Source organism: Amphiura filiformis, chromosome 6 (assembly GCF_039555335.1).
Source record: "Amphiura filiformis chromosome 6, Afil_fr2py, whole genome shotgun sequence".
NCBI lineage: Eukaryota > Metazoa > Echinodermata > Ophiuroidea > Amphilepidida > Amphiuridae > Amphiura > Amphiura filiformis.
In genome coordinates this window covers 55,994,280-56,018,226 of record NC_092633.1, presented here as the reverse complement: position 1 = coordinate 56,018,226, position 23,947 = coordinate 55,994,280, and the positions used below count along the sequence as shown (strand labels likewise).

At 38.1% G+C, this 23,947-nt stretch overlaps 1 protein-coding gene and 1 pseudogene across 2 annotated transcripts; both read left to right on the top strand.

Moving 5' to 3' along the window:
* Positions 1 to 2,639: 2,639 nt before the first annotated feature.
* On the top strand, positions 2,640 to 23,633 carry LOC140155673 (leukocyte elastase inhibitor pseudogene; annotated as a pseudogene).
* LOC140155674 (leukocyte elastase inhibitor-like) lies at positions 2,670 to 5,513 on the top strand. 2 transcript variants are annotated; one of them, XM_072178597.1, is made up of 2 exons: positions 2,670 to 2,796; positions 3,491 to 5,513. In XM_072178597.1, the coding sequence occupies exon 2, from the start codon at positions 3,541 to 3,543 to the stop codon at positions 4,843 to 4,845; it is 1,305 nt and encodes a 434-aa protein (XP_072034698.1). In that variant the 5' UTR covers positions 2,670 to 2,796; positions 3,491 to 3,540; the 3' UTR covers positions 4,846 to 5,513. The 2 variants fall into 2 exon arrangements, with proteins under 2 accessions (XP_072034698.1, XP_072034699.1); XM_072178598.1 differs by having other exon boundaries at positions 2,671 to 2,796; positions 3,638 to 5,513.
* Positions 23,634 to 23,947: the final 314 nt, after the last annotated feature.

The following is a 23,947-nucleotide window of genomic DNA, read 5'->3' as shown; positions in this document are numbered from 1 at the left end:
AGTCCCACTGAAGCTCAGCGTCTTCTTCGTCTCCAATTTCCTATAGCTAACCGGGTTTCATGTAAGGGATCAGTATATAAGAATGTAAACAAGCTCAATTTGCATGGGACGCTAAGGAACAGACAGCCGGAAGCTTCAGGCAGACCACGAACTGCTAGATCACAAGTGAACATTGCTAGAGTTAGACATGCGTTACAGCAAGACCAAAGATCAGCTCAATCCTTTACCCAACATTCCCCAATCAAGCTTCTGCCGGATCGTTCGTAAAGACATGAATTGGTATCCCTACAAACTATTAATAGTACCGTCATGGACTTTGTTGAATATTAATTAAAAGCAAAAATTGTCTTTTCAACAATAAATCCTGTTAGCACTTTGCTGATTCGTCGAAATTTAAATGGATGAAAATCAATCAGCCGTGTGCAGCTACAAAATGGGTGGTTGTATTCAAATCAGTATAACTTTAGTTTGCTGTGAGCAATTGCAACAATTCTTTTTTTTTTATTTAGACGTGTAGAATTTGCTCTTTTCAGTGGTATTTTTATTTTTAGCAGATTCTTTGCAGATCTCGAGTTACAGCCCCTCAAACATGAGTTTACTTCTTTTTGACTCAGCCTGTATATGGATGCTCTTTCTTTGGTACACGAGTGAAAGTCCAACAGTGAAGAAAAGAGGGCGCCATAGCAATGTCAATAGTGTTTATGTCCATAAGCGATTTTTAAATTTTGTGGCAAAAGTGGCTATGTCCAGTTTTTTTGTGATGGCATGATATGTAGTGTCTTTACTTCCCACGTAACATTGTTCAGCACCCATTTCTTAAAAGCCGCACATTCTCCTTAAAACATTATTTCAACATTTTTAAAAAGTCGAACATTCTCCTATAAATCATAATTTAAACATTAAAAAAAAGTCGCATATAAAACTGAAATATCACAATTCATCATGTAAAACTATTATAAATACGTATTTATAAATACGCACGTGACCAGCTCCGCGCTGCCATAACAGCTTGTAAACAGTCAGTCTCGAAGTGACCTTAACGTATAGCGGGTGGTCTTCCGGTACATATGAATGCGGCAAAGGCCGGGTAAACAACGCGAGACTGAGTGGAAAATGGCAGTGCCGTCAGCGTAGAGCGTGATTTTGGTATCACTGGACATAGTTAAAGGCACATTATTAATGTACATCGTGAATAGAAGAGGGGCTAAAATTGTCCCTTGAGGAATACCCAGCTCTGAGGAATACCAGTAAAATGGGGTAACTTCGGTCAGCGGGGTAACTTTGGTCGGTCAAATATATTTTTTTAAATGGTCATATTTTCGTACAGCAATATTATTTTTAGTCATATTTGGTGTCAATTTGTTAAGAAATATGTTTGAAAGAAATAATAATCCAATAATGTCCAATTTCCTCTAAATTTACGAAAAAAATAGGATTTTTGACCAAAAATTAGCATTTGTTTACATTTTTTTCATAAAAAATAAAAATCGATTATTTGTGAGCAAGGATGTGTACTTGGTTAATTTTGCAAGGGGTCAAATGTCACAAAAAACAACAACTTGTCCATATACAGCGAAGATCAATTTTTTTGATTTTTGTTCTTCATGGAATGTAATACTCTGACCAAAGTTGCCCCAAATGCGGGGTAACTTTGGGTCAGGCTATTTTTAACCCCTAGGGCTCCCTTAAGAAATTAAAGTCGCTCATGTCCAATTTCCTCGAAATTTACGAACAAATCTGGATTTGTGACCCAAAATGAGCTTTTTTTACATTTTTTTCAGACAAAATAAAAATAGATGTTTGTGATTAATTATGTGTGCTTGATTAATTTTGCAAGGGGTTGAAATGTCACAAAAACTGAACAACAACTTGCATATATACAGCGAAGATTTTTCTTCATGGAATGTAATACTCTGACCAAAGTTGCCCCAAATTTTGAACCCCTAGGGCACCTTTACGAAATTATTAAAAAATCTTTTTCAACTTCAAGGTGTAGAAGGAACCCTAATGTCATAAAAAAGAGTTAATAATTGATTTTGTTTGGAAGCAGTTGTTTAAAATCTCTGAAAAGTGCCCCGAAAGTTACCCCATTTTACGGTCAGGGCAAGATGAGACAGGATACCACCACCTCGACCCGCGCCCCTTCCAGCCCCGTAACCGGGTGGCTGGAGGTGTAGCGAGCGAAAAAAATGGGTTTTTTATGCCTTTTGGTCAAGTCCTAATTTTTTTAGAAAAAAAGTCCCTTTTTCAAAATCCGCCCCAATCCAAACAGGTCCAAATTTTGAAGAAAAAAAGTCCACTTTTTCAAAATGAGCCCCCCCAAAAAAAAGAAAGAAATCCTAGTTAATATGGGCCTGGCCCGGTTGACACTCTCAGCTTCTCTCAACTCTGAAGATGACATATGTCCGGAAACACTACATGCTTTTTAAAGGCAACTCTTGTTCTGGTACGCAGCATACATCATACATTATCAATTATAAGTACGCAAATCATATAATGTATGGCTGCAATGCCGCTTTGCGAAACTACCCAGCAATATATTACACTTAGGCTACACGGGCTGAGAAAAATATGCACTTTGACCCCCGTATACCAACGTGTACTTACGAATGTAAACATTGTAAACACAGTTGTAATTTCCGGGACAGTACCAACAATTGCTATCAAATTCGAAGCCGAGTTCCTGTTTTGATTTAAAGCCACGTAAAGTCTGCCTACGTGGTCAGTACTCTACTAATATTAATAAAGCTTGTGTGTCTAGTCGGCCGTCAGTGCCAGTAGTCGCCACTCGTGAAGGTAAGTGAAATATAATTATAAGCTTACACTATGCATGGCAGTCAAGACATGGCAGTAGTCATATAACGACCAAATGATAAATGACGACTATCATGGAAGACTGAGTTCCGCAGTCTAGCAGTAGTGTACGTTCATGTTCGTTCAGCAACTTCAGCTAGTCACTATACCATGCTAGTAGTAGTAGTAGTACCGGTAGTACATGTAGTAACAAACATTGGCCCATTTACATTTATTATGGCATTAAAGGTTGTGATTGTCATAAATGCTTTAACCAAATTGAGAGTATTGAGTGAATTGATATGCAGCTCTTCATTCGTGGCATTCATATTTTATTTCTTGATGCAGCCAGTGTGTGAAAAAAGATTGCATGTGCAATGTGCATATGACCAGTGACTACTGATGTATTTGCAAATATTTTATACCTGGGTTTATACTATCTCAGGGAAGTGGCACAAAGCATTGTTTTATAATGCAGTTTCTCATATTGGGTTGGCAGTGCACATTGGCATCACTTATACCTACCATGATACATTCTCATATTATATCTCAATATCAGCCAAAGTATAATTAATATTGGGCAGTGAAGATTCATTGCAGTTAAGTTATGTCAATATATTAATTATGTCTCTATTAAAAAGTTTGATTTATAATGTTGAAATTTGTTTTGCATCATATACTTCTAATTTTGCACTAGGTGTTTTGCTATGGCCAAGAATCCAAGGATCACTACATGACCATCTATGAATGAACCATATACTACCTTTATCTACCAGCATTCCATCATTGTCCAAGATGTACTCACCAACACTTATGTCATCCTTATTGCCTCCTTTGCTTGCAGTTCTGATCATCATGGCGGAGAGAGGTCAGAGTTCAGGGGTCACACCTCATGTCAGTAAAGTGGCAGAAGCCAGCAACACGTTTGCCTTGCATTTGTACCAGTCCTTACAACCAGGGTTTGAAGGTGAAAACCTATTTTTCTCTCCAATGAGTATTTCTACTGCACTAGCCATGACTCAGATGGGGACTCGTGGAGATACAGCAGCACAGGTTGCCAAAGTTCTTCGCTTCAATCTGGTTGAAGAAAAGAAATTACACCAAGCTTTTCAGGAACTAAATGCTCTGCTCTATGACACAAATCGTCCCTACACGCTCAAATCAGCAAACAGGCTATTTGGTCAAAAAGGAGACAAATTCCTCCCTGATTTCCTTGATGGTACACGGTCCCATTATGGTGCTCATCTTGAAGCTGTTGATTTTGCTCGAGAAACGGAAGCTGCTCGCCAATTGATCAACAGCTGGGTTGAAGAGCAAACAGCACAAAAGATCACTAACCTTTTGCCATCAGGATCTCTTAACCCACTGGTTAGCCTTGTTCTTGTCAATGCTATCTATTTCAAAGGAGACTGGCTAAAGCAATTCGATGCCAAACTTACCCACAATGAGTCTTTCCATTTGTCAGCTACCAGGAGTGTCCAAATCCCCATGATGCATCAGAAACCCATTAAGTATAACTTTACGTATGACAGAAACATGAAGTGCAAGCTGCTAGACTTGCCATATAAAGGCGATCATCTCAGCATGGTCTTGCTATTACCAGATGAGATTGAAGGCCTCTCCAAGATTGAAGCTAATCTCAATGTAGATGTTCTCAACAAATTGATCTCCAACATGGAAGAGGTCAAAGTTCGAGTAGCAGTGCCAAAGTTCAAATTTTCTCAAAGCTTCAATCTTCATGAGACCCTCAATCAGATGGGAATACAAGATCTTTTCATTGATGGCAAAGCAGACCTGTCTGGCATCAATGGAGGAAGCAACCTTTATGTGTCAAAGGTCATTCATAAAGCATTTATTGAGGTCAATGAAGAAGGAAGTGAAGCAGCTGCTGCAACTGCAGTGACCATGAAGAAGCGCTCTATAGACATGTCGCCTGAGTTCAGAGCAAACCATCCTTTTCTGTTTTTAATTCGTGATAACAGCTCTGGTGCTATTTTGTTTTTGGGAAGACTTACAAAGCCTAGTGAAGCATCATCTCGGGATGAACTGTAAATATACTAACAGTAGAGCCTTTTTTCCCCTTAAAAGGTGAAACCAGTAGCAGTACATTGTATATAGTGATAAAGGTTGAAAGTAGTATGATAGTTTGACTTATCTCTGGTGTGCTGTTCTTGAGTTATAGGCATAAAGGTCAAATGTCAAATTTTGTTCTCCACCATTGTCTGTAGGGGTAAAAAATAAAAATTATCAGATTTTGATCCAGTGGTCTCAAATTGTTCCACTTGGAACAACATTTTAAACAAAGAATAATTTGCCATATCTCAAGTGTTTTGTTAGCTGGGTAACATCACAATATAGGTCAAGGTTTACATTATTTAATGGGATTTGTCTTTTACCCAGGTAACGAAATGCCTAAGATATGTCAAACTATTCTTTGATCATGTTTTTCCAAGTTGAAAAATTTTAGACCACTTTGATCAAAATCGATGCATGTTTGATTTTCACCCCTAAGGACAATTGTGGTGACCAATACTTGACATTTGACATTTATGCCTATAACTTTGTATATGGGAGATAGGGCAAACTATACATGTACTTGAATCAATAATGGGAGGAATACAATTAGATTTGTTTTTCCATATTTGCCCAATTTTAAAATTTGAGCCCAACCCTGCATTAGCGACCATTTTTGTTTTATCCAAATAAGCATTTTCCCCATATTCCTAGGAGGATAGAGTCACTAGCAATCAAAAACATTGGTGTTCCAATTTTGTTTTATTTTACTTATATTGACTAGTCTAAATGACATAATGTTTCAAATGATCAAATCAAACATTTTCATGCTGTACATATGTAGGCCAATGACTTTCATATCACTAAGGATGTACATTTATACGGGCATTTTATATTCCTAAAAATACCAGTGACGGTGACTTTTAGTTTCTCTTGGGTCCCTAACAAATATTTTATTTTAAGCAATATTTGCATTATTATCTCAAAAGAAGACTATATCTTTCTTGACAAAATCAAAGAACAAAAAAGCCTTGATTTAAAAGTAGTATAGTATTCAGATGACTGTGGCCATACGTGTCGTATACGTGTCGTATGCATATTACAGAGACATAATGATATTATTAACTAAAATTGCACTTTTCAGGGCAAAAAAAAATATTTCAACCCGCAAGTTTTTGACATAATGTTCATGACTACATGTACATGTAGCACATTCACTATCCAAGCGTATGGTATGATGGCATATAATATAAAATAAAATGCTATATAAATGAATTCAAATACACGATACTCAAGAAGAGTATTACATATTGTAAATAAGATAAGTTTATATAACCCGAATAGCCCGATCAAGGAGAAATGGTGGGGTGGTATTTATGAAATTTCTCTCAAGACATTTTCAAAATGGGGAAGAGTATTTTATTTGATAAGAACTAGAAGGTGTTTATTATTTTCTATTCATACACAATTTTCAAACAATGTAATTTGTAAACACAGAATTTTGAGATAACCCACATACCGTATAGATTCGCCTGTTCACATGGGTTTTTGCCTTAACAGCGTAAATTTCACATACAAAATAATAGAGTTCCCTCCACTAAAAATCCCAAAAGAATTAAGGACCTGTTCCTTCATTTGCTGGTAGGATTTTTACGGGAGGAGACTTTTAGTTTGTGCCTAAAATTCCAGTTAGGTCAAGGGAGCCCATAATGCGTCATTAGGCAAATCTGTACGGTACGGTATATTATTAAAATTAAACATTAAAATATTGAACTGTAATGAATTCCGATATTGTTTGAACCTTGTATCTATTAAATGTCTTTTTCCTTTTTTATATAAATATATTGTTAACTGCCATAGAACTATCGGAGGTAACTCTGTCCCATCTGCACTAGAACGGGCAGGGTCATCCTCGAACAATAACTTGCATCATAAAATCGCTATCTACAGTAGATAGCTCTTATAAGAGCTAGTTTGTATTTTATCCAATTAAAATATTAAGACAATTGTCATAATGCTGAAACCATTCAACTGTTTATTTATGATTCAAATTGTTTGTTTCTTCACTGATTATTGAACCTGAGGATCACCACGACAATCCGGGACGCGACAATACGCCAAAACGCAAACCCTAAATCCGAGGTTCACGGCAAAAATACTGCAAAACCCTTAAAAACTGAGAATCATCGTGAAAATACGGCAAGACCCCAACCCTCGCTATCATGGTGGTGGATGATAATAACGACCTGACGTCTGCTTACGCTCAATGCTATGCTCTCAGCCATACTCATTTCGCATGCTGTTAATGTAAAGTAAAAGTTACCACTATGGAAGGGAAGCATATTTTCGATTACAATGTTAATAGATGTTTGATTTTCTCTGGCGGCTTTGTTTTCAATTATTATTGAAATTACTATACGTGTCCAGTTTTACCAAGCATACTCTGCTGAAACAAAACACCGACTCAGTAATGAAGGTGATCTCTATGATGGCCAGCTCATGTGTCGTGTAGTAACGATATATGCAAGTGATTTTTGCTTCTAGTCGAATTCTCCTCTTTTAAGCAACAAGTATATTTTTACCCTTATCATGCTTATACGGATCTCAAATCGGTTATAGATTGATGTTTATAGACATTGGGTTATTCCAGTTGAAATACACACGCCCCTCATTCAATTCATTCGGCTGTGAAGCAGGCAAGGCGACTACAAAGTTTCTCCATATGTACTACGATTTGAAGCCAAACTGGTAATGGCATCTGGCAGTAAAAAGTTGTCGAAGTCCCCAACAGCTTTTGCACACAAGACAAGTAGGATGTTGATCTTATTTTCCATTTCAGTATAGATATCACCCAGGACTCACAGCCATAGAGCAATGTTGTAACACAAGCATGACAAGTGGTGTGAAAAAGCTTGACTTTTGTTGCAACAGTGATTTCTGGACTTCGCCACAGATGCTCCAGTTTCCAAAATGAATACCACGCAAGCGCCTTCCGTCGGGAGAGGTCACTGGTATTAGTCTAGAGCCCATCAAGGAACCAAGATATTTAAAATCGGTGACATACTTGATGGGTTCTGAGTGTACTTGGAGTGGTGGTTGTGGATTGCAGTTGATGGTCATGTACTCGGTTTTAGGAAAACTGATGATGAGACCAAGGCTTTCTGCTGCAGCCGCTGTTAAATCCAAGTCGTTCAAAACCTTGGCAGGATATCGCCTGGAACGACACGGATGTGTTTCAACACCACTGTCAGTCCCCTCGGTAGACATCTTCATCAAATAGTCGATGAGAACAATGAATAGGAATGGAGCTAGAACATCCCCCTGCAATACTCCAGTTGTCACTACGAAGGGATCCGAGATGTTGCCATCTATACACATACGGCGCTTTGTGAGTTAGTAGGCCTATACAGCACACGTTTTGCCTATAGGATGCTCTCTGTGATACCGTAGTGCCGCAAAACAGAAACATCCTCTTCCTGTTTATTGAATCAAAGGCTTTCTTGAAGTCAATGGATGTTATAGTGAGTGCATGGGAGTTGGTAACAACGGAAAGCCTCCATGATTCTACGGAGGAGATACGATTGCTGTGCACAGCTTCTGCCTGGTCTAAATCAGGCCTGGTTACTTCTTATTACAGGATCGACATGGTCCCTAATACTCAGTAGGATATTTAATACACCTTAACTGCAACTGACATCAGTTTGAGTCCTCTATAGTTGTTCATGAGGCAGAGGTCTCCTTTCTTTGGAAGGGGAACAATAACATTGGTAGGCCTAATCCACTGTTCCGGCGGCGTAAGCTTATTATTTTGTAGAACATTCTACGCAGAATATTAAGGGATGATGTGTGATGTGTACCATAGCTTCACCACCACCCTGGAGTGCCTCAGTGGTAATCACACAGTCCAGTCCTGCACCTTTGTTTGTTTTCATTCGTGAATGGCTTTTCTTGTCTCTTCCAGCTAGGGTAGGGGGATCGGCACAAATAGGTAAGTCCTGATCAGTGGGTGGTGGGAGATCAGATATTGGTGGTCCATTGTTATTGTTCAGCAAAGCGCAGAAGTATCTAGTCTTTCCACTCAGCAAGTAGTTCTTTGTCATTTAAGGGGACTGTCCCATCTCTCTTCTTCACTGTGGGATTTGGTCTCTTCTCCGAGATGTCATGGATTATTTTCCATGTAGCATGTGTAGTGTCGTAATTCCCATTTTCATTTGCTACTTGCCCTTCTATCTTCTTCCTCTCAAAATTGATGCCGTTTTGAAAGTTTTCATGTAAGGGATCAGTATATAAGAATCCCGGGATAAGAATGTAAACAAGCTCAATTTGCATGGGACGCTAAGGAACAGACAGCCGGAAGCTAGCTTGAGGCAGACCACGAACTGCTAGATCACAAGTGAACATTGCTAGAGTTAGACATGCGTTACAGCAAGACCAAAGATCAGCTCAACATGATGCAGTCATGTCTACAGTAGAATTCATCTCGACCTTTGCAGGACTTAAACCCCATTAAAAGCTATTAAACCAAGATAACACTCATTGAAGCAGCTCAACTGATTAAATCAGATCTTCTCTGGTTGTGCACAAGTGTCTGTTTTACATGTGCGACATCGCAATAAAGCTGGTATTATAGCTTCAGTTGGGTAACCGATTATAAAGGAAACGAAAGGAAACAATGGTATGTGTACCTTTGTTCACGAAATGAGACAATGACCTGCTTTTTGTTAACCAGCATTCTTCAAAATGAGCAACATAATGATTGTTGACTTAACACGGTTTGGAAATAATTTCTTCATATTTTTGGTGTTATCTGTCGTTTACATATCCTTCCTAAAACACAAAAGTGCGACCCTCTCCAAACATCTAAATTAGCTAAAATTTTAGGACATGTTACAAAACTATATTTTCTAGAACCTATTTAGAATAGTTTAAATGTAGCTTGTACCGTTTTTTTGTGGCATCCTTCAGAACGGAGCGGTCCGTTACCAATATAGCTCAATATTTTCGGTCAAATCTCCATTCAATTAACACGGGGAGTTGGCTAGCTATGAGCTAGCTATGCTTTGCCCTCACTCATATTCTACGAAAGTGCGACCCTTCTGAACATCTAACCTAGCTGTAATTTTAGGTCATGTTAGAGAAATATATTTGCTAGAAGTTTGGAGAATAGTTAAAATATTGGCCGGTTATTTTTCACACAGTGATGTTAACTAGGCAATGCCCATATACCTATAACATACACTGTTTGTAGAGGTCACGCGTCAATGGTGAGAGCACTGTGTATTGTGTATAGGAAAACGGACAGTAACTGCAGTATTAAAAACCTCGCGTCGAGGTTTTGCCAAGTTTTAAAAATAACGGTTACTTAATGAAATAACGGTTAGTTCATGAAAAAGAAGAAGTGAAATTTAGCAAAACGCGACGAGGTTTATTTGCCCGTAAGAGAGCTCTACTGTTCCGCTATTGTATCCGCTATTGTATCCACTATTGTATTCTATTCATAAAAGCTACTGCAAGAATCGCGGCAATCCCTGATATTGCTGATGTCTACCGCCGGCGTTTCGTATTTATTAACATTCAAAATGATCCGATACTCTTTCATTTATAGACATATTCCCACCTTTTATATAATATTCAGAAATTGCAATTATGAAAACTACAAACTTTGAAAGTGAAAATATATTACCATCGAAAATATATCATACTTAAATTCTATAGAATCTATAGAGGCATTGCATGTGAAGTATCATCCCGTAAATATGGCAGACTACTCAAATGCATTCAACAAAAGCATGATTGCAATCTACCGTGACAGTTCGTCTCACACACATAACCCTGCACTACGATCAAAAATATAGGTTGATGACAACATTTGATTGAATGGACTGTACTCCGCCATAACTACGGTGAAGGACACCGGTTCAAATTCTTTGTTTGGAGCCAATCAATAATTTCATGCAGGGCCTCTATAGATACCCAACCCAGAAGTGCCCATTTATTTTCTAATTTTTGTAATCGCGCCCAAATATCCCCGCAAATATCTTATACACGGTTTTATTGATTCATTTTGGGCATTTCAAAAGTTAGAAGTCGTCAAAATGGCAACATCCATTGATAGCAATGGTTGAGTAAACATTGTCTAAACACTAGATAAAAAGACAGCTTTGTACTACAGAGAAGATGTGAGGAAAAGGAGATAGATCCAGCTATCCTCAAACAAAATATGTGTGCTGCCGCTCATTCAAAAGTAATCACGCTATTCAGGTTTAACAATAAAATACAATAAAGGGGTCAACGCACTGAATGGTCTATTGTTCTATTGTGTCCGATTTGAGCGCTGACATAGAGCGTGTTTATAGTGAGACAATCTTTCCGTTATTTAGCTAAACTCCCACGTAGTCTAGATTTGCAATGGTTAGTAAAACATAAACAAATATAGACTGCGTGGCAGTCCAGCTAAATACCGCATAATCTGGCTCACTATAAACACGCTCATATTGGAAAATGTTGCCAATCAATATTCATGAGAGTGTACATTCAACGTCCAATTTTCGAAATTGGGTGACTTGTGCTTGGCAGGTGTAAAATACATCTGACTGGGCGTTTTAAATACGTAACGCATAAAGGCATGGGCATCATCGAATGGCTGCCTATAGTGCTGTTAGTGTTAGGCCTATGTGTGTGTGTGGGGGGGGGGGGGCTGTGTTTAGTTTCTATAATAATTATTATAAGGCCTACATTTATTTGTCATTCATTTATTTTCCTTTCTCTGTACTTGCTAAAGTATCACTCCCTCTTCTTATCTCCCTTCCCTTCTCCATCCCCTCTTACGTTTTGTCCCCTCTCATTCCTATCATTTTCCTTACCTTTCTATTTATTTATTTATTTCTTCCTCTTTCTCTCTTCCTCCAGTCCCCTTTCATTCTTCATATCCCCTCCTCCATCCTCATCCCCTCCCAAGACCTCTCACAGAAGAGCTCCCCCCTTCAGTACGCCACTGATTATGACATTCTCCTTCTTAAAGTAAAATAAAATAAAATCTCAATTTGTAAAACAACTTTTATATAGGCCTATACCGGTATGCTTATTATATGTTACATGCATACGTAGCTCCCGGGACGTAGCTATTTAATACCATTATTGTACTATACACATGGCAGCGTTGATGTGTAATCATTCAGCAGACGCATTCAATTTATTTAAATGAAGCACCTAATGTCAGTGGGGTGACAACGAACTATGCATTAGCGGCTAATGTGTGCCTTTTGTGCTTACGGCTACTCAATCACACCCTTGGGTTTATGTATAACAATAGGTACTTTTCGTTCCATTAAGCGCTTTCACGCGACTTGCATTTGATCACTTATTGACAGTAGCCTGTTAGGTAAAGCGTTAATACACTGTCGGGTCAGCTTACCGATTTAATGGTGGAAGCCCTTTGTCCCAAACAAAAGGTACCTTTCGATGAATAGCTTGTCAGATTTCAAATCGGCACAAGGTTTCAATGCGTTACGTAATCTATTTCCTCTCCATCTTATAATAGCTCCATGTTCGAACCCATGATGGCAGGGAACCTCTATTATTATCGGGAATTGCCTGTTACACATGATCGCACATAAGGTCGTAGGCAATTGGTCGGACCTCATCTGCCCAGAACATATTGACCCAGGTCAGCATACCGCCATATCCTTCCCGACATGCTTAGTAGCCAAGTCCGTAGAAGAGTGGATCCACACATTTGGCCACATTTTATTATACGATTAATACGAATTTATTAAACATGGTAACAAATATTCTCTAGCAAATCGGTTATAGATGGAACTGGTAGGCATATTATAAATTCGGGATATTAAATATCTTCCTGACCAGCCAGACCTGCGCATGGTCAAAGACGAGTATCAGACCGACGCAAACTGGCTTAGTCTCCACATTAGTCTCGCGGCCAGACTGTATGTGGCTATCACGAACATATTGTTAGGAGGATCGACGAGTGTCAGACCGACGCAAACTGGCTGTGTAGGAGACTATCTCCACATCAGCCAGTTTGGTTCCGCCCCTCCACAGGGAGCGTAACCTGTGTAGGAGACTCGGTCGGACCTGGTCGGACCTCATCTCTCCCCATCGATTGTGTCCTATAATCCCCGACATTGCCCTTTTATGAAGTCACATCGCCCTGATGATGGGTGTGATACACAACTTGCTGCTTAATAGTTTTAGGAAAAGGTCAATGTCTGTATATCATCATACTATGCATAGGCCTACCATGCATGCAGACCCTAACATCCAGTTATATTTCAAATAAAATATGACCGAAGTTCCATGTCAAATTATAATTTCTGACGCTTGTTGACTCTTTCAATACGATTTATGATAAAGACTATTTTCAATTATCAAAATATCTTTATTAGGTTTGCAGTTTAAAACCCACTAATCGCGAAATGAGGATATCGAACATAGGCCCCGCAGGGCTACAAAAAAAACTGCTAACCGCAAAATATGGATATCCAACTAGTTTGCCCTCGAAGCTGTAAAAACCACTCACATCCAACTAGTTTACCCGCAGGGCTACAAAGAACCACAAACCGCGAAATGTGGATATCCAACAAGTTTGCCCGCAGGGCTACAAAGAACTGCTAACCGCGAAATATGGATATCCAACTAGTTTGCCCTCGAAGCTTCAAAAACCACTCATCGCGAAATATGGATATCCAACTAGTTTGCCCCGCAGGGCTACAAAGAACCATTAACCGCGAAATATGGATATCCAACTACTTCGCCTCGCATGGCTAAAAAGAACCACTTACCGCGCAATATCGTTTTACCTCAAAAAAAGAATTAATATCTACCAAAACACGTTTCAAAACGTAAAAAGGGGCAAAGTTTAAAAAATCTTTCCTGTGTGGCTTTTCACCCTTTTTTAAACTTGGTCCCATTTATGAAAGTTTCTAAAGACCCATACGAAGTCATCTTTAGGCTACTTGTTTGTTTTCTTAGTTGTCAGTGTTCATTTTGTAGAGTAAATTAATTAATGTTCGTGCTTGATTGAAGTTTTTCCGTAAAGACGTTATAATGTATTTTGATTTAAGCAAAAGTAGCAAATACTCACTTTGTTAAATTCTTCATCGTCTTGTGCGATCCTGCGCCTTATGTACAGATGTAGGGCCTATAATATGTAACAGGTTGACAGACAGTCAATTTGCTAAGTATATATAATACTCTACTACTCTTTATGAACACGCAATATAATGAAACATAAACCTTCAAATGTTTTTGATAATACATAGCCTACGTCATATTGCACCGCTTTCGAACAGTCTTAAAACCTAATTGTTGCATGTAGAAATTAGGACTCATTCTTCATGTTATTACGGTACCACTTTACTGAATGGGACCAAGTTTAAAAAAGGGTGAAAAGCCACACAGGAAAGATTTTTTAAACTTGGCCCCTTTTTACGTTTTGAAACGTGTTTTGGTAGATGATACTTTACCCAGCATTCCCCAATCAAGCTTCTGCCGGATCGTTCGTAAAGACATGAATTGGTATCCCTACAAACTATAGTACCGTCATGGACTTTATTGAATATTAATTAAAAGCAAAAGTTGTGTTTTCAACAATAAATCCTGTTAGCACTTTGCTGATTCGTCGAAATTTAAATGGATGAAAATCAATCAGCCGTGTGCAGCTACAAAAATGGGTGGTTGTATTCAAATCAGTATAACTTTAGTTTGCTGTGAGCCGTGCCGTCAGCGTAGAGCGTGATTTTGGTATCACTGGACATAGTTAAAGGCACATTATTAATGTACATCGTGAATAGAAGAGGACCCAAAATTGTCCCTTGAGGAATACCAGTAAAATGGGTAACTTCGGTCAGCGGGGTAACTTTGGTCGGTCAAATATATTTATTTAAATGGTCATATTTTCGTACAGCAATATTGTTTTTAGTCATATTTGATGTCAATTTGTTAAGAAATATATTTTGAAGAAATTAAAGTCGCTCGTGTCCAATTTCCTCGAAATTTACGAAAAAATCTGGATTTTTGACCAAAAATGAGCTTTTTTTACATTTTTTTTCAGACAAAATAAAAATAGATATTTGTGAGCAAGGATGTGTGCTGGATTAATTTTGCAAGGGGTCAAATGTCACAAAAAACAACAACTTGCCTATATACAGCGAAGATCAATTTTTTTGATTTCTTTTTCTTCATGGAATGTAATACTCTGACCAAAGTTGCCCCAAATTTTGAACCCCTAGGGCACCCTTACGAAATTATTAAAAATCTTTTTCAACTTCAAGGTGTACAAGGGAACCCTAATGTCATAAAAAAAGAGTTAATAATTGATTTTGTTTGGAAGCACGGTGGCTTAAAAACTCTGAAAAGTGCCCATAGTTACCCCATTTTACGGTACCAGGGCAAGATGAGACAGGATACCACCACCTCGACCCGCGCCCATTCCAGCCCCGTAAACCGGGTGGCTGGGGGTGTAGCGAGCGAAAAAAAAATGGGTTTTTTATGCCTTTTGGTCAAGTCCTAATTTTGGAAAAAAGTCCCTTTTTCAAAATCCGCCCCAATCCAAACAGGTCCAAATTTTGAAGAAAAAAAGGTCACCCAGGGGTCATCTGAGGTCAAATTACTAAAAACTGTCGTATGGGCATGAAACTTGGTGGGTACAGTCAACAACATTTAGAGCCAAATTTTTGGAAGGTCATTTTGGGGTCGCCAGGGGTCATCTGAGGTCAAATTAGGAAAAACGGTCATATGGACATGTCACCATCAGCCTGGTAATCGCGCCCAGCCGAGAACCGCCAAATATGGTAACCGCCTAGTCTATTTTAAAACTGATGCATCAATGACTATGTTCATCATGTCATTATTGTATCATTCTCACATACATTAGGAAATGAATTTGGAGAATAGAGGCCTTGCATGTGACATATCATCCCGTAAATATGGCGGACTACTCAAATGCATTCAACAAAAGCATGATTGCAATCAAATAGGTTGATGACAACATTTGATTGAATGGACTGCACTCCGCCATAACTACGGTGAAGGACACCGGCTCAAATCCTTTGTTTGGAGCCAATCGATAATTTCATGCAGGGCCTCTATACTTTCTGTTAATAAAATACTATGCTGACCTCACACTCCAGTAATTTCAGATCATTGAGCTCAGTAATACATCAAAGAATGTCTTCCAATTCATGAAAACAAATAGATAATCTGCATATCGGATTAAAAGCTTGAGGCATTTCAATTGCAAGGCCCATTACTTATACACCAACAACAACATAGGCCTACAAGTGTATATAATGTAGCATGTGCACACATTATCATGTTGTGGATGGGGAATCAAGCTGCAGTGCCTACCCATTCCCAAATGCAGTGACCAACCGGTGTTCACTCATGATTGACGTACTGATCATTATGTATGATTTAAACTTAAAGGTTTTGGCAATTTGGGAGGGGTGGGTTCAAAATGACCCCATAGGATTATACGGGGTAAAAATTTCAAATTGCTCAAATACCCCTTTCAAATATATCAAATTATTTAAATAAATAAATGAATGAATGAATGAATGAATGAATGAATGAATGAATGAATGAATGAATGAATGAATGAATGAATGAATGAATGAATAAATAAATAAATGAAAAAAATTGAACAAATTGTAGCGTAGCATTATAATCATAATAACCATTGCTGGCAGGCGGATTCGAACCAACGATATTGACATTACCAGTCTGATGCTCTAACACTGAGCTATGCCATCATCTAGTAATGAGGGTCGAGTTTTTAGCGTATACAGTGTTTGTCTGTGAAAATGCCGCTTTGTGAAATAAATAAATATAAAGTCTCAATTTTTAATTTAAATTTATTTGATAATTTTCTAACCTATATTTTCTTTAGAGCAGGGACAAATATTTCCCCTTTTATCCAATTTGGCCGCTAAATAAGAATCTACTTCTTTTATTACTGATTTAATTCCGCGATTTGTTCCATTCAGCAATATCAAAGATTAATGTCAAGCAACTCACGACAGATATTTAGTTGGCTTAGTGGTTTTGCACAGTGATTTTTAACCGGGAGGTACCGAGATCGATTCCCACCTCTGCCTGCAATTTTTTTTCAAGACTGGGAAATAATAACCTGACATTCGCCGCTGACATTCGTACTGCAGAAGCGGAGTCGTAACTTGTTAAACTTTGCTCCTTCCGTAAAAGGGTACATTATTTTGGCACTACATTATTTCTTTTTTTCCACATTGCTGGTAGGCCCCTATTAAATATCAAATGGTCATAATTGGCGGTCACTTCAAATCATCGCCAACTGAACGAGGTTCAGGAATGTACTCTCATTGTTAATTGTTGGTTAATCCACCACTTGAACAGGACTTAACCAAAGCAAACAAAGACTTAAGCTTTTTTACGAATGCTATACATAAGTATAAGCTTATTATCCTCTTCAACAATAGGATTAAAGATTGGTGCTTGACTGGAATTACGTGCTAGTGTCATTGGTTATTGTTAAAAGGCAATAAGGTGTGTAATTGCAATATTTCCTCTGAATAGGAAAGACTCTCTACATCGAACCATGGATGCTGGTGGTTCGAATTAAGCCCGATCCTGACTCCACTTCGCAGCGGTATGCGATGCTGCGATGCTTTTCAAACATCTCAGCATCCAGCGATGAAATTAAAATGTACAGGTGGAGTCAGTATCGGGCTTTAGGAATAAAAACCCAATTCGAAATGATGCGCTTGAGAATTCAACAATATAAATAATGGTAGCTCTATTATAATACACATTAATGATAAAATTCCAAAATATAATACGTTTTCTGTCTTTGCTTGTCACGTGGTAGCGATTATATTTTTAAATAAGTTTCAAATGAATAACAACAAGACAAGTGGCCGAGTGGTCTAAGGCGCTAGGCTCATAGAGTACTAAGCGTTGCGCCGTGAGTTCGAACCCCGCCTCTGCCAAACTTTAAAAGAAGTAAATTAAAATTTGACTTTTTTTAATTTCATATTTGGGAAATGTGACTGGGAGAATTTATGTATGGTGTGGAGTGGTGTGATAGGGCATGTACTTTAACTGGCCGGCGCGGTCCGGTGACTAAGTCTTTATTGGGCGTTTTATCGGCAGTCAACGAGTAATGTGATTAAGACGAAGTCAAAGTCAATGCTGACATCAATCCATGCATGCTTTAGTAGGCTTAATTGTGTGTCTCAAATCTTACAAAATGTCAGCATGGTCAGTGGACCAGTGTAACATTCAAAATTTTGCAAATTGAGTTCGGGCCCTTTTTGGTTTAAAGCAATGATATAAATGGTGTAAAAATGATGCACCAAATGGCTTCTTAGTGGACCTTCATTTTGCAAAATTTCCCCCTCTGACACACCTACGTATGCGTTTTCGCTTTTGTTTTGGACACCCGTACACTTTAGGCCTATATTGTTTTAAGTAATAACTTAATGGATTTAGGCCTACAGCAATAGTGAATAATGGTCCACAAATGGCTTCGATTGTGCCTTCATTTTCACACATTTCCGAACTTTATCTTATTAAAATTTTACACAATAATAATGTCAAAATCGTCCACCAAATGGCTTCAATTGGACCTTCATTTTCCAACTTCTGAGGGGGAAAATCCCCCTTCAGACACCCCCTGCGTATGTATAAAGAAGTTGCCCTTTTCTTTATGCTTTCGATACCCGGAACTTTATGTTTAAAGCAATTGAATGTATACAATAATATTGAAAACTTTTCCATGAATGTGAAATGAGCCCCGTCATGGTAATTTCACAAATTTTCCGCTATTTTAAACTCAAATTTTACACAATAGGCCTAATAGTGTCAAAATGGTCCACCAAATGGCTTCAATTAGGTCTTCATTTAGCATTTAGTTTCTCACTTCTGAGGGGGGCACATCCCCCTCAGACACCCCCCCTGCGTCGCACAAGCAATTTAATTTATATAATAATATTGAAAACTTGTCCACAAATGGAAAATGAGCTGATGGTCATTTCACAAATTTTCCGCTCTTTCAAGCTCAAATTTTACACAATAATAGTGTCAAAATGGTCCACCTAATGGCTTCAATTAGGTCTTCATTTTGCAAAAGTTTCTCACAGACACCCCCCTGCGTCGCGCAAGCGCGACGCGATGACCGCTTCACGGCCATATGGTTCGTCGCCCTCTAGAAATCTCATGTATTTTGCGCCCCCGTATTTTTTACTCTCTGGATCCGCGGCTGCCAACGTGTACTTTATACGAATGTAAACATTGTAAACACAGTTGTAATTTATTTTCCGGGACAGTACCAACAATTGCTATCAGTACTATTGCCAGTAGTCGCCACTCGTACTCGTGAAGGTAAGTGAATTATCATTTTTGATAAAGCTTACACTATGCCAGGGCTGCACTATGCATGGCAGTCAAGACATGGCAGTAGTGTAGGCCTACGTTCATATTCGTTCAGCAACTTCAGCTAGTATACCATGCTAGTAGTACCGTTAGTAGTAACAAACATTGACCCATTTACATTAGGCCTATTATGGCATTGGTTGTGATTGTCATAGATTTTGTGCTAAAGAGGCTCCACTATATTTTTTTAATGCTTTAACCAAATTGAGAGTATTAAAAAAAAAATCCACATTCCCCCTGTGGAAGATTTTGGAAATATCTTCCGCAGGGGGAGTATGTTTTTCAAATGTAATTGGTCTGAGTTCATTTTGAAACCCATACTCCCCCTGTAGCTCTTCATTCGTGGCATTCATATTTTATTTCTTGATGCAGCCAGTGTGTGAAAATAGATTGCATGTTTATATGACCAGTGACTACTGATGTATTTGCAAATATTTTATACCTTGGTTTGTACTACCTGTCCAGGGAAGTGCCACAAAGCATTGTTTTATATTTTCATGCAGTTTCTGGACGTGTGACAAGAATGAGTGTATAGATGACTAGGGGGAAGCTTACTTATTTGTGTCTTCTATACTATCCATCATATACCCTAGGCCCTGCATAACGAAATTCAACAATATTCAATATCAAAGCAATATCCTCACTACAATAGGCCCCCAAAACAGAACTCCCACCCCACATAATCGCAAATTGACACGAAAGCTTCATTCCATGAAGCATTTCTCTCGTATTTGATCATCTTCTACTCTTCCCTAAAAAAATCATTATAGTACCAAATCTAATCACCATGGAATTCACCATATCCCGTCCAGCTCACATTGGGCGCCCCATTCCTTTTTTAAAGGAATTTTTATTCATATTGGGTTGGCAGTGCACATACAATAGGCATCAGTGGTACCATGATACATTCTCATATAGATCAATTTTTCTTGCAGCCTGCAATGCATACTAATTAGCATTGCAGCTGCAGCCAAAGTATAATTAATATTGGCCAGTGAAGATTAATTGCAGTTATGTCAATTAATTATGCCTCTAAAGGTTTTATTAATGTTGAAATTTGTTTTGCATCATATACTTCTAATTTTGCACTAGGTGTTTTGCCATGACCAAGAATCCAAGAGGCTTCCAAGGATCACTACATGACCATCTATGAATGAACCATATACTACCCTTATCAACCAGCATTCCATCATTGTCCAAGATGTACTCACCAACACTTATGTCATCCTTCTTGCCTCCTTTGCTTGCAGTTCTGATCATCATGGCAAAGAGAGGTCAGAGTTCAGGGGTCACACCTCATGTCAGTAAAGTGGCAGAAGCCAGCAACACGTTTGCCTTGCACTTATACCAGTCCTTACAACCAGGGTTTGAAGGTGAAAATCTGTTTTTCTCTCCAATGAGTATTTCTACTGCACTAGCCATGACTCAGATGGGAACTCGTGGAGATACAGCAGCACAGGTTGCCAAAGTTCTTCGCTTCAATCTGGTTGAAGAAAAGAAATTACACCAAGCTTTTCAGGAACTAAATGCTCTGCTCTATGACACAAATCGTCCCTACACGCTGAAATCAGCAAACAGGCTATTTGGGCAAAAAGGAGACAAATTCCTCCCTGATTTCCTTGACGGCACACGATCCCATTATGGTGCTCATCTTGAAGCTGTTGATTTTGCTCGAGAAACGGAAGCTGCTCGCCAATTGATCAACAGCTGGGTTGAAGAGCAAACAGCACAAAAGATCACCGACCTTTTGCCATCAGGATCTCTTAACCCACTGGTTAGCCTTGTTCTTGTCAATGCTATCTATTTCAAAGGAGATTGGCTAAAGCAATTCGATGCCAATACCCACAATGAGTCTTTCCATTTGTCAGCTACCAAGAGTGTCCAAATCCCCATGATGCATCAGGAACCCATCAAGTATAACTTTACTTATGACAGAAACATGAAGTGCAAGCTGCTAGACTTGCCATATAAAGGTGACCATCTCAGCATGGTCTTGCTATTACCAGATGAGATTGAAGGTCTCTCCAAGATTGAAGCTAATCTCAATGTAGATGTTCTCAACAAATTGATGGCCAACATGCAAGAGGTCAAAGTTCGAGTAGCAGTGCCAAAGTTCAAATTCTCTCAAAGCTTCAATCTTCATGAGACCCTCAATCAGATGGGAATACAAGATCTTTTCATTGAAGGCAAAGCAGACCTGTCTGGCATCAATGGAGGAAGCAACCTTTATGTGTCAAAGGTCATTCATGAAGCATTTATTGAGGTCAATGAAGAAGGAAGTGAAGCAGCTGCTGCAACTGCAGGGAATGTGATATTGACCTCTATAGACATGTCACCTGAGTTCAGAGCAAATCACCCTTTTCTGTTTTTAATTCGTGATAACAGCTCTGGTGCTATTTTGTTTTTGGGAAGACTTACAAAGCCTAGTGAAGCATCATCTCGGGATGAACTGCATGTTGAGTTATAGACATAAAGGTCAAATGTCAAATTTTGTATTCCCCAAAAATTGTCCGTAGGGGTAAAAAAAATAAAAATTCTCAGATTTTGATAACAGTGGTCTCAAATTGTTCCACTTGGAACAACATTTTAAATAAAGAATAGTTTGCCATATCTCAGGTGTTTTGTTACCTGGGTAACATCACAATATAGGTCAAGGTTATGGGCTTTGTCTTTTTGCCCTGTTACCCAGGTAACAAAATGCCTAAGATATGTCAAACTATTCTTTGATCATGTTTTTCCAAATTTTAGACCACTTTGATCAAAATCGATGCATGTTTGATTTTTACCCCTAAGGACAATTGTGGGGATCAATATTTGACATTTACATGATTTATGCCTATAACTTTGTACATCGGAGATAGGGCAAACTATACTTGAATCATAATAATGGGAGGAATACGATTAGATTTGTTTTTCCATATTTGCCCAATTTTAAAATTTGAGCCCTACCCTGAATTGGCGACCATTTTTGTTTTATCCAAATAAGCATTTCCCCCCATATTCCTTTTTTTTTCTTGTCAGATACTGTTTATGTTTTTCAGGAGGATAGAGTCACTAGCAATCAAATCCCAATTTTGTCTTATTTTACTTAAATTGTTACTTAAACTAGTCTAAATGATAAAATGTTTCAAATGATCAAATCAAACATTTTCATGCTGTAGGCCAATCAATGACTTTCATATCAGCTTACTAAGTATGTACATAATACAGGCATTTATATTCCTAAAAATACCAGCGATGGTGACTTTTAGTTTCTCTTGGGTCCCTAACAAATATTTTATTTTATTTTAAGCAATATTTGCATTATTACATGTATAGTATCTCAAAAGAAGGCTATATCTTTCTTGACAAAATCAAAGAACAAAAAAGCCTTGATTTAAAAGTAGTATATATAAATTCAGATGACTTAGGCCATACTGTCGTATACGTGTCGTATGCATATTACAGAGACATAATGATATTATTAACTAAAAGTGCACTTTTCAGGGCAATTTCAACCCGCAAGTTTTTGACATAATGTTCATGACTACATGTAGTCAGTCAGATATTGCCTTGGCAACTTTACTGAGTATCCTAGTAGATGCAGATGTAGTGTATTCACTATCCAAGCGTATGGTATGATGGCATATCATATAATATAAAATAAAATGCTATATAAATGAATTCAAATACACGATACTCAAGAAGAGTATTTACATATTGTAAATAAGATAAGTTTATAAACCTGAATAGCCTGATCAAGGAGAAATGGTGGGGTGGTATTTATGAAATTTCTCTCAAGACATTTTCAAAATGGGGAAGAGTATTTTATTTGATAAGAACTAGAAGATGTTTATTATTTTTCTATTTGTACACAATTTTCATTTTCAAACAATGTAATTTGTAAACACACATACCTAGAGATTCGCTTGCCCACATGGGCTCTTTTGCCTTAGCGTAAATTTCACATACACAATAATAGAGAGTTCCCTCCACTTAAAATCCCAATTGACCCGTTTCTTCATTTGCTGGTACATGTAGGATTTTTACGGGAGGAGACTCAGTTTGTGCCTAAAATTCCAGTTAGGTCAAGGGAGCCCATAATGCGTCATTAGGCAAATCTGTACGATATATTATTAAAATTAAACATTAAAATATTGAACTGTATGTAATGAATTCCGAAATCTATTTTTATAATGCAATTACTTACACGTAGTACTCATCATAATCCATTTTCATTTTCCAAAATTGGAAAGAGTATTTTATTTGATAAAGAAGGTGTTTATTTCTATGTATATTTTCAAACAATGTACATGTAATTTGTAATCACAGAATTTTGAGAAAACCTGTATTAAAATTGAAGATTGAAATATTGAACTAAAAGTAATGGATTCCGTTATCAATTTTTATAATGCAGTTACGTAGTACTCATCAATTGTACTTTACTAACCCGTTTGCTTGTTATCTTTCATACGTTAAACTCTTACACCAGTTGGGGAATTGGGCTGGGTGTGTGTGTCTATGGCCGACCTGTTTTCAACCTTATACTATTATGTAAGCTCACAGCTTCTCGCCCCTCGCTGCTGTGATGTACACCAATTATTGTTAACACCAAAGTCTGGTGTAAATTAACACCAATTGGTGTGGTCCTCTCAGAACACTGGGAAAGTGTCAAATGAACACAAGCCGCGTCAAATTAACACCAAACAAGATCAGTAAAAACACAAACCTTGAA

Coding starts and splice junctions, on each gene's coding strand:
- LOC140155674 (XM_072178597.1), top strand. CDS start 3,541: ATGAACCATATACTACCTTTATCTACCAGCATTCCATCATTGTCCAAG.